The 12042-nt window shown below is 49.1% G+C and overlaps 1 protein-coding gene across 2 annotated transcripts in view; it reads left to right on the top strand.

Moving 5' to 3' along the window:
* Kiaa1755 (KIAA1755 ortholog) overlaps positions 1-1837 on the top strand; it is a 34672-nt gene extending 32835 nt beyond the window's left edge. For both annotated transcript variants that reach the window (XM_031372578.1, XM_031372577.1), the window contains exon 14: positions 970-1837. In XM_031372578.1, coding sequence (XP_031228438.1) covers positions 970-1662 — 693 coding nt within the window. In that variant the 3' untranslated portion in view covers positions 1663-1837. The remainder of the gene's footprint in view (positions 1-969) is intronic.
* Positions 1838-12042: the final 10205 nt, after the last annotated feature.

Here is a 12042-nt window from a genome sequence, read left to right as displayed (position 1 = left end):
TCCTCCTCTTCCTCTTCCTCCTCCTCCTCCTCTTGTTTCTCCTCCTCCTCTTCCTCTTCCTCTTCCTCCTCCTCTTCCTCTTCCTCTTCTTCTTCTTCCTCCTCCTCCTCCTTCTTTTTTCTTTTCTTTGTTTTTTCTTTTTTTGGTTTTTTGAGACAGGGTTTCTCTGTATAGCCCTGGCTGTCCTGGAACTCACTCTGTAGATCAGGCTAGCCTCGAACTCAGGAATCCACCAAGACAGGCTCTTCTTAAGTTGCCCAGGCTAGATCTGAACTCACTCTATAGCCCAGGAAGGCTTTAAATGCATCATCCTCTAGCCTTGACTTTCTGAGTGGCCAAGACAGTCTTACATCACCGGGCCTGTCTGTACTCAGTTTGTATGTGTGTGTGTGTGCCACACCTGTGCCTCTGGAGGTCAGAGGACAACCTCAGGTTCTCGACTTTCACATTTTTGGAAACAGTCTCTTGTCATTTGCCACTGAGCATGCTGGGCTAGCTGGCCCTAGAGCTGGCGGGGATTGCCCTGCCTCAGCCTCCCATCCCACATCATGGGCACTGGAATTTCAGTTGTAAGCTCTGCCAGGCAGCCTTACGTGGGTTCTGGGGATTTGAACTCAGGTTCTCACACTTGTGCTGCAGACACTTTACCCACTTAGCCCTCTCCCCATCCCAGCTCTCAGTCTGAAGAGGGTTTTCCTGGTAATTTCTGTATCTCTTGCTTTGCAGAATGCCGTGCTGGCCTGTGGATCTGTTAGAAGGGGTCTTACAAGCCTGAGGGTGCTAGAGACTATTTGTAGGGGACAACCCCATGGAGCCCAAAGGAAAGAGAATAATGGTCATCACAGTGAGCAGATTATTGTCGGCAGGCTATGCATGTTAGTTCACTCAGCCACACTGTCTCAAAAGCCCCTGCTCAGAGACAAATCATCTTTACGGAGCCCCCACTTCCCTTTCTCTTCCTGTCCTTAGATGTCCCGGTTCCACACAGACTGCCAGAACCTGCTAACCCAGTTCAGGCTGGGCAAGGCTGTGAAGGCCAGCCTTGGGGACCAGCTCCACCTCCGCCTCCACTGCTACCTGAAGCGCCTGTCTTCTGAGTTCCAGACCGAGAAACTCCTGGCCATGAAGCTCCAGGTGGCCTCCCTGAGCCGGCCTGGCCTGGGCCAGGAGTTGTGGGAAGAGGCCCAGGAGCGATACCAGGAGATCCAGAGCTTGCTGAGGGAGGCACTAGCCTATTGCTCATGCCCAGAGGTTCCTGCTGCACACATAGGCCGAAGCAGGCCAGCAGCTAAGGGTCAGGCTCTGCCTAGAGAAGTGGGTTCCAAATGGGACAGGTCTCTACAGGACTCTCTGGCTATGGATCATGTGTTCAAATCCCAACGGTCTCCCCAGACCCCTCAAGGGGAGCAGAGCAGAAACATGTGGGCAGGTCTGCTATCCCCAGACCCTGACCAGTCTGGGGACACTGAGGAAGGCAGAAGCGCCCCCAAGCTCCCCGATCCCACCCTGGAGCGGCTCCTTGCCTCCCTCTTCTCTTGGCCCCATCTTCCCAAGCAGAGCAAGGCTTCCCGTCCGACTGGGGGCAGCTTTTCCTCAGAAGGGACAGACTCACAGACATCCCTGGAGGACTCACCCCACACAAGCCCTCCTGTATCCCTCTAACTGGATCTGAACCACCACACCAGCTCCGGGGCCTGTGATAGGATGGCTAGAAGGGATCTGCAGAGCCCATGCCACACCATCAAACATGGCCATGGAGCAATGGTAGGAGGACCGTCTTCCAGCTCCAGAAAACTCCCAAGAAAGTGGACTCAATAAAAGGAGATTTTTATTGAGGGTTGTGATTGCCGAGTCTCATATGGCAAGGCTGGCCGGGGCCACCTTGTCAAAGAATTGTCCTTAGGCAGCCCAAACTGCCACTCACATGGATAATAAAGTAGTGGGAGGGCCCTCTTGTCTTGAGCCCTAGATTAACAGACCCCAAGACAAGGACTTTGCACTTGGCAGGGGCCCCAGGAGCCACCGGGAGGAGGGTTGGCAGGGGGAGGGAATAAAGGGGCATTTGTCAGGCAAGTTCCATCCAGCTGAGGCCTGTCAGGAGACAGCAAGGACAACAGCTGGACTCTTGAGATGCCCATCTGAGGTGGAGGCAGCCCAGCACGCCTACTCCAAGCAGTTGGCTCTGGTAGGCAAGGGCAACAACATGGAGGGGTAGAAAGTGGTTGATGCAGAGTTCTCCCCAGGGACCAGGGTCCCCAGCTCAGACTCGAGGAACCACATGGAATCTCGTCCTTGTGATCCATAGATGCCCCTGGCTCCCAGGGAGTGTTACCTCATCTCCAAGTCCCATTTTCAGTACCATCTGTGCCAAATCATCAGGGGCAATGGTGGAGGTGGGTGGTAGTCTTTGAAAGCTGGTGAGGGTGGGTGTAATGGGCAAAGACCATGAGATCTACAGCACCTGGCTTTTTATGGGGCTGCATAGCGCCCCCTAGTGCCACCTCTAAGCACTGACATGTTGGAAATATTCACAGGGCTCTGAATCAGTCTTCATCACCAAGATGGCCTCCCGGCAGCCCCGGCTGAGTTTTCCAAGCCCTGAGAGAAGAGTAGGATAGCTATTCTCCCACCAGTGAGGATGAGACAGGGAGGGAGAGAAAGCCTGAATCATGCTTGGGAGGATGAGGTGCCTCAGGAGACATCTCAGACCCAAACAGCTTCAAGAATCTTCTCTAAGACTGGATTTCTCTAAGCACAGCCTGAGCTTTGCCTCCTTCAGACCCACCAGTGAACATGATTGTAAGGAGGGTTGTCCAGTGACTAACATCCCCTCTGTAGACACACTAAAACCAGGCCCTGAACCTGAGGGAGGTTGGAGGCTATACTGGGGCCACCTGCGAGGTGTTTTCTTGGTGGTTGTGGTCTATTCTGCAGCTATCACCGATTGCCACAGGCTGTATGACTTACAAACAATGGAAGCTTTTTGGATTTACAGTTCTAGAGTCTGGGGACTCCAAGGTCAAGGGGCTGCCTCTTTTGAGGACCTTCTTCAGTGCAAGCTTATGTGAAGGAGCAGGGGAGGGTCAAACACATCCTTCTGAGAAGGCCACTCCCACATTAAACTCGAGAGAGGACAGCATGCACCCTTTTGGCCTTTCCACCTCCATCTCTCAAGTTTCCAACACGTGAATTTCAGGGAACCCTCAAAACCTAGGGGGGGTTCCCTCGGGAAGATCTTGGGGCTCCAGGCTCCAGGCAGCTCAGACTTAGCCTTCTTCTCCCAGGCCTTGCATCCAGAAGGCTGAGGATGCTCCAGGAATTTGATCAGCCATCTCCATCCAAGCCTGTCACCCCAGGGGGGCGGGGGGCTAAGGTGCTTAAGCTGTTGTTACCATGGCAACAGCATCCAGCCAGTGGAGACCACAAGTTTGGAGCAGGAAACCTAGGGAGAAAGAATGCAAGTTGCCTGGGAATGAGGACAGGATGAGGAAGGATGGGTGAGCCAAGGATCATTGGGTAGGAGGGGGCACCAAGGTCTTACGCAATCTTCTGTTTCCAAAAAGAACTGAACCTCAACTATTGACCTGCTCACAGCAGCTCCAGGGGGGGAGGGGGCTAAGGCTCTTAAACTGTTGTTACCATGGCAACAGCATCCAGCCAGTGGAGACCACAGGCTTGGAGCTGGGAAACCTGGGGAGAAAGAATGCAAGCTGCCTGGGAATGAGGACAGGATGAGGAAGGATGGGTGAGACAAGGATCATCGGGTAGGAGGGGGCCCCAAGGTCTTGCACAGTCTTCTGTTTACAAAAAGAACTGAACCTCAACTATTGACCTGCTCACAGCAGCTCCTTGGGAGAAGGTGTACAGACATAGAATATGGGTGAATGACGTTTGAAAAGGAGGAGGGTCTGGGTAGCTGGCTCAGTGGTGAAGTGCTTACTGTGCAAGCATAGGACCTGAGCTCAGATCTCTAGTGTGGCCTGGCAGTACCTGCCTATCAGCCTAGCCGTGGGAAGGAGGAGAGAGGCAGGTCCTCAGGCTCACTGGCCAGCCAGCCACTGAGTCATTGAGCTCCAGGTCCTGTGAGAGACTCCGTATCACAAAGCAAGGTGGGGAGAAAGAACACAGCTGTCCACATCTGGCCTCCACGTGTACAAGCAACAGCTCCCGAGTGCACGTGCCTATACCCGAAAGAATTTAACAACCACAACAAAAGGAATCAGCTGGTGTTTCAGTTGTACCCAGCTTTGTGTGGAGATCCTTAAAAACTCCGCAAGTCCGCTCAACCGACTGCATCCCCACAGCCCCGTGAAGCTGGCACCAATTTCCTATCATTTTCTGGAGGAGGGAGCCAAGACTTCTAGGGCTTTTGGGGGGTGCCTTGTCTGATGTGACAGCAAGTGACTGATGTGGACCTTACATGTGATGCTGATGCCTTGGCCACCGCAGGCAAGCTGGAGCTGATTTGCTGGGCACCGGTAGCTGTGGGTTTGTCTCCTTTTGCTTCTGCTGTCGGTTTGTCTCCTTCATGCTCCTGTTGTTCTTGGCCATTAGCATGTGCTGGGAGTCATGGTTCTCTGGGTGGTAATTACGCCAGGACCTCTGGTGGGACGTGAGCAGACCTAGAGAAAGCTTAATAGTGAGGGCCTGGAGTTCACTGCCCAGGCTGTGTCAGTCCTAGGCTGTGTGTCCTTAGCTGAAGGAAGTACCTCTCTGTTTCTTGGTTTTCTTACTTGTAGACTGAAAACTGCAGGGCCTCAGAGGCTTCTTGCTAAGCATTATCTGAGTTGGCCTGTGGGGATTCCTCAGACACTGGAAAATAGTAACCGCTCACTAAATGATAGCAAGATGCATAACTTCGGCACCACGCCGGCCAGCCCCTGTTATTGTCACCTGGAATATCCAGCAAGTTATCTCTCCAGAGCCCAGCGAAATTCCCTACTCACTCCCCAATTCTGTCACTCCAAGTCATGTGACTTCCTGTGTTTTCTGAATTCCCAGTTGACTTTTTTTTTTTTTTTTTTTTTTTTGATGGTGGTGGCACACCGCCTTAGATAGGGTTCTATTACTGTTTAGAGACACCATGACCAAGACAACTCATATAAAGGAAAAGATTTAATTGGGGCTGGTTTACAGTTTCAGAAGTTTAGTCCATTATCGCTATGGCTGGAAGCATGACAATGTGCAGGCAGACATGGTGCTGGAGGAGACACGAGTTCTACATCGTGATCCGAAGACAGCAAAGAAGAAAATGCCCCAGTTGACTCTTGAAGGCCACAGGGACTTAATTTATTGGCAAGGTGGAAACATGGAGTTCCCAGGCATAGGAAATGGCCCCATGGCCATAGCTTTGAATAGCAAAGCCTGGTCCCCAGAGGCTGCTGCTCTGAGAGATGTGGGCTGTGGTATTCTTCCATGGGACTTTAGGCAAAGGTTTGTAATCTGCTGCGGGGGAAGAAAAGTTGAGTTCATAGAGACCCCTAAGTAGGCCAGTGATGTGACCAATTATCCCACTGTCTCAGGACCCCCTTTCCAGCCAGAGAAAATGAGAGGCTAGGGACAGTTGAAGGAACATAGCCCGAGATGCCGGCAGGTGGCTCCTTATCTCTGATGGCCAGACTCGCTCATTTACCAAATGGGTACTCTGGATTGATGGAAACCCTTTCCACCTCGGAAAACCCCTGGCTTTGAACCTAGGCTCGCTAGCCTGGTGTTCTCAGTAGAGGGCTACGCTCCACTTCCCCATCTATCAAATGGGTTGACAAGCCTGCTGGGTCAAGAAACTGGTGTCTGGATCTCTGAGCTCAGCACTAAGCCTTTCTGTGGTAGTAAAAAATTAATTGGGGGGTTTCTACCCAACCTTAGATCATAAAAGGCACAAAACTTTTATAATAAGCCTTAGTCAGCAATAGAGTTGGGCAGATATCAACCCTCTAAGCTATTTTGTTTATTTCCCTGCCAATAACCCTGAGATATGACTTGCCATGTTCCATTGGGCCCCTCTTACTCAGACTGCCCAGCCCTCATGGCCAGTTCTCACAATCCCTTACCCTGTGGGATTTTCTTCTTTCTCCTCTTTTTCTCTCCTCGTGGGTCTCTGCCTCAGACCCTCAGACCCTCAGACACTCAGACCCCCAGCCCGGGGAACCAAAGCCCTGCCTACCTCTCTTCTGCCTAGCTGCAGGCTGTTGAGATCTTTAATCAAGGAACAAGGTTACAGACCATCATTTGGTGTGTGTGAGAATCTCCTTGTCCCCAAGGGTGACCAGTGTTTAGCATTATAACACATAGCAAACCTCGGCAGGCACCATTCCTTCCTGCAGCCATCAGTCCCGTGAAGGGCAAAACGCGTAAACTTGACAGAGGTGGGGGCAGAGGCAAGATGGAGCCCAAAGGGAAGCTGAGGCCCTGCACAGCGCTTCCCGTCTGGCCACTTCCTCATCTGATGTTCACCCTAGCCGGATAGTATTGCAGCCATCCTCTGAGACACTTCCATTTCCCAGACAAGTAGATGGATGCCTGGATGGCAGGACTTGTTCAAGGCCAAATATCTGGGAAAGGGATGGAGAGGAGGAAGCTCGACTCAGACTTGTCTGATCAGTGCGGCAGCTGGAACAACACAGAGCCTGGGCACCATCCACTCTGAAGTAGTCGATACACGTACGCTCTGTGCCCACTAACGACTCACTCCAGATGTAGAGGGGACAGCTGGTCCGGGTCAAGGCACAGACCGCCCTCAAGAAACAGGGCTGCGCTGTTCCCAGGGGCTGTAAGCTGGCACCCTGCCCAGGACAAACTGTCCAGCCCAGAACCCCACCCGCACCCAGCTGAAAAATAGCGCAATACATGTAAGCCAGCAGGACCCTGAGGAGGAACCCTGAGGATAGCAGCACCCTGGGAGTGTGGGTGGCTCTGGAGGGTGAGCACTGACCTCCTCAGGCCTCACTGTCCCCATCTACAAAATGGGGGTGCGATGCTGAGATAGACTCAGAAGCACCCATTTGGTCTCCACACCTGGCTCCTGGTTCACAGCTCCTGAACCCTGGCAGGTCTCCAGAGGGGTGAGAGGGTCTCTGAATGTGAATGAGGAATACGAACACCAACCCCCAAAATCCTGTCTGTGGATCCAAGGAAGATGGAGGAGCTGAAAGTCACACTGGTCACCCACAGCCTTTGACTCACCAGTGAGGGCTGCCTTACGTGATCTTTGTAAAGAGGCCAAGGCCTGGGTCAGGGAAGCTGCCACAGGCTGGACACTGGGGAACAGGGGAGGATGGAGAGCCCAGCTGGGCACAAGGCTTTTTGGCTCTTCACTTGCCTCGTTCTTTCCATAGCTCCCATCAGGACATTCCTCTTTACCTTTGTAGTCGGCTTATACGTACAAGGGTGTTCCCAAGTTCTGTGATCTGTCTCAGCAAAGAGATGACACCCAAGGAGGAGTGTGGGACCCCTAACTTATAGCTGTTTGTTTGGAAGCACAAGTCACAGATCAAGGCAAGTGATTGGCACCCAAAGTTGGAACCGTCCTGTGGGCCTAAGCTGGTTGCCTATGTCATCCAACTCGGACCCCAGGAAGGCAGTGCCACCCTGACTTGAGTTGAAGAATGGTCATCCAGGGTCCATCAGAGAACTGGTGGGTTATGGAAGAACCCCGTGGCTTTAGCTTTTTTAGAGAGATCCAGTGGCCTGTGGTGAAGGATTGACCTTCTGAAGGAGTGGAGGCAGGATGACAGGGTGGCCTCTGGGTATTGTCATTTGAAGCTCCCGTCTACCTTCCCCACCCTACCTCCCTCTCCACACACCAACAGCCTATCCTGGCACCGAAGAGAGGAACAACATGCCCTTGAACCTCTCCAGAACTCTAAACACACTGTAAAAATAGAAGGAAAACTTACATGAAAACATCATTAAAGAGTCTTTTAAAGATGGCGCTGATCTGTCCAGGAGCAGGACTTTTAGGCATGAGCCCAGCTGCGGCTGAATGGCTCTGGCTGCTTCTAACTGCTAGCCACAAGGGCAGGCCGTTGCATCATGCACAGAGACTTAGGTGCATAACAGGAGGTGCACATACTTATTATTATTATTATTATTATTATTATTACTATTACTATTACTATACATAGCCTCATGTAGGCCAGCCTCTACCTCTGATCCAACTGTGTCCACATCCTAAGTGCCATATTACAGGCACTCACTACCATGCTCAGTTTTATGCAGCACTGGGGATCAAATCCAGAGCTTTGTGAGTGCTAGGCATGAGCTCTACCAGCGGAGCCTCGTTGTCCTCAGCCTTGCATTAGCCACACAGGCATTGCTGTGCAAAGCGTGTGAAGCGCTTGGCAGGACAAACTGCTAAGATGGAGTTGTCTTGGCTAAGGTTTCTGAGGGTTCGGTCCATCATGGCAGGAGGGCACATGTTGAAGCAAAGCAGGTGACATCTCCAGAGCCAGGAAAAACAGATTCATGAGAGTGGGCGTGGCTGGGGAAGATACACGCCCCCCTTCCTCTCCCAAGCATGCAACCCCAATGACTTTTGTCTTCAGCTAGGTCTACTTCCAGACTTTCCAGGACCAGAACGTTCCAAAACAAGCACCGCCAGCAGGGGAAGCAGCTATCAAACATCTAGCCCGTGGGACTATTCCACATCAACCATGTTTATATTTGTTGCTGATGCTGTGGTGTAGTAATTAATACTCCAGCCAAAGCAACCGGGGGAGGGGGGCTTATTTTAGCTCACTGTTTTCAGGGTACAGTCTGTTAACACAAAGAGAGTCAAGGCGGCTGGTCACATCCACAGTCGAAAAGCAGAGAGAATGAATATATAAGGTTTTCAGTACTCTCTCTCTCCTTCAGGAACTTCAGGACTCAGCCCAGGAAATTGTACCTCCCACGGGGTAGAAGGTAGGGGCGGGTCCTCCACCTCAACCAATCCTATTAATACACCCCCTCTCCCTACAGACACGCCCTCCAGCCAACCGAAAAGCCTGCTGCACAGCTTTCATTGAGATTCTCAGGACACTCTAGACTGTGTCCAGCTGCCCGTTAAAACCGAGTATCACCTGCAGCTACATACAGGACGTTACCAGCCTTGTGCTGGGTGACTGCGCGCTCTGCACACAGTCTTTAGTTCTGACAGTCATAAGGCCTTGAACCTGTTCTCAACCCCAACGGAAGCTTCCCCAGAGCTTTGTAATAAATCATACAAAGTCGCTTTCCCTGAAATACTGACTGGGAGCCGTCCAAACACACATCTCCCAAAATAGCTAAAGCACATGAGTTTGTTATTGGGTAGTTCGAGACTGAAGGAAAAATCTGGCTATACATAGACTTGATCTTAGGTCTAACCAAAGGTGTTTTAAATGAGAGGTTAATTTTGAGTTCACTTGTGAAATAGTAGGTGTCTGATACCTTAAGGCGGAGATTCTCAATGTGTGGGTTGCGACTCCTTTGGGGTCCCACATTAGATATCCTGCATATCATATATTTTCATTATGCTTCATAACAATAGTAAGGTTACAGTTATGAAGTAGCAGTGAAGTAATTTTATGGTTTGGGGGTCACCACAACATGAGGAACTATATTAAAGGGTCACAGAATTAGGAAGGTTGAGAACCACTGCCCAAGGTGCTAACTTATGGGATGGTTTTGGTCTCTGACTTTCAAATACTAATTTTGAATTAATTAATTGAAACTAGATCGGGGGGGGGGGAACCTTCCTTCTATTATATGGGTTTCCAGAAATATTCTTATTTTAGAATTAATTTATTACTATTGTATATGTGTGCATAGGATGTGTATTGCCGAGTGCACATGTGCCCTGGTAGAGGTCAAAGGTTAACTTTTGGAACTTGGTTGTCTCCTTCCACCAAGGGTTCCTGGGATCGACCTCAGATGGTGAGACTTGTGGGGTGGGCATTCTCACTCACTGAGCTGTCTCGCTGGCCAGATGTTCTTAATATGCGACTGATAAAGGTAAGCTCTCTACAGGTCCAGTGTAAGTTTTTATTAGGGCTATTACAGATATGGAAATATAGATGTATATCTTTATGTTAAATGTCCTTCTCATAATGGAATTTCCAGGAGAATTCAGTCCTTATAAAGAGTAGCTTTCAAAACTCAGTAAGCCTACCCTGAATGTAATAGGAAAGAGGCTTATTATTAAGCCCTATCAAAAAGAGAGAGCTAAAGGCTAGCATTTAAAGGTGACTAGAGCGTTAATGTATGCTTTTGTTAAGTGCTCAAAAGTTTTCTAAGCTGATTTTGCCAGGCAAAGTTAAAAATGTAAAATTAAAAGATGCATTTTTATACTGACCTACATTTAGAGATTTTTTTACAAGGCTTCTGGATTTTGCTCCATATGGAACAACATATATTTTTGTCAGTGTTGAAATGGGCTAAATTTGCAATTGGAATAATAAAGTTGCCACTCAGCATTAATTGGTTGTTGAATAGATTGTGTATTTTTTTATAAATGATGCTATGAAAGTGGATATTCTAATATCTAACTTGGTGTGTATGTACACTATAAAATCATCAAGATCTCATGTTTTATTAGAGTTGTTTATGGTGCCTGTAGATTTTGCCTGGTTTTTCACTGCTTGGGAAGCTGAGTTTGAACAAAGTCAAGGTTCACATAAGTATCTATTTGCGTTGAAGTCTTTTAAATAACTGCTTTATACACAACTATTTTAAAGTGATTTCAGCGCATTTAGTTCTATGTATCTGTGGTTAGAAATACATGGAGTAGTGTGTCTGAAATCTACTACATTTATTTATTATGTGTATGTTTGTGTACAGGTGCAGTCGTGTGCATGAGAGCAGACCACAATCCATGTGTCAGGAGACAGCTTACAGGAGTCACTTCGCTCCTTTTCACCATGTGGGTTCCAGGAACCAAACTCAGGTCATCAGGCTTAGTGGCAAACACCTTTGTTTTTCTGAGCCACATTGGCAGCCCTTTATCTGTATATTATACAAAAGTTCACAGAGGTAAAAGCACGTAAATTTGATGTGTGCAAAATGACTAGGAAGTGCGCTTACTCTTTTGTATGATGTGTTTTATATCTGGATTTTTAACACATAAAAGGGCCAAGGAAGTTCCCCCTGGAGTTTCTTGATTATTAAATCAGTGCTGTTTGGACTACAGGCTTACCATGTAGGCAGGCCTGCTGTTTAAACCCTGGTCCACATCTATTTGCTTTGCCTAAAGACCTTTTGCTGTTGTGTCTACGGATGTATTTGCACATCAGAAAGCAGGTCCACTTGTTGTTACTAGTGTTGGCCCTTGCGTTTGGATGTTTATCTGTGCAGTGACAGTGGCTGAGTATCGAGCTGCTCAGTGTTTGAATGCTCCTCCTCTGTCGACTTAGCTTTCTACAACCTAAAACATGAGAGAACCCTTTATCAAGCTGGTCTGCTCCAGAAGAGAATTGTTTACCTTTCCCAGGCCCTGCTCCATGTGTTCCTAATTGTATCATGACTGTTCTCTTGAAGCAAGGATAATTAGACGGGCCCTCGCATTGCACACTCCAAGCAGCGTTTCCTAATAATTAAGGGGTATTAGACACTAGTCACTTAGGGAATATGTCTGTAAACAAGCCGTGAATCTCCAGGCTAGTGTTCCTTAAATATTTGCTCCTGTAGGTTGTGTTTTGGTAAAGCTGTATAACTGTTGTCTGCTAACAGTCTGCAGAATTACAGCTGCTGTTTCTACTACATAAGCAGTATTTGTATGTGTGTGGGGGGAGGATTGTTTTCTGACTCTAACACATCACCCATAAAACTGACAGAGTTAATTCTCTTGGTTGACTGCCAGAACTTGACAGAAGACCCTGTTGCTGAAGACATTGCACAGTTTGGTTATAGGACTTGTAGAACATTTATCACCAGTTCTATCTTGCTGTAAGGCCTGTGCACCGCTGTAACAACTGGCCCACCAAGATAGCCTCAGTGGGGCAATAGTGACATGTATATCTTGGGGGCAACCAATTGTGGAGCGCTGCTGCTGCGCCTTAAAGATGGCGCCTGCCATTCTTCTGCTAA

Source organism: Mastomys coucha, unplaced genomic scaffold, assembly GCF_008632895.1.
Source record: "Mastomys coucha isolate ucsf_1 unplaced genomic scaffold, UCSF_Mcou_1 pScaffold15, whole genome shotgun sequence".
Lineage (NCBI taxonomy): Eukaryota > Metazoa > Chordata > Mammalia > Rodentia > Muridae > Mastomys > Mastomys coucha.
This window is presented reverse-complemented; position numbering and strand designations above follow the sequence as displayed.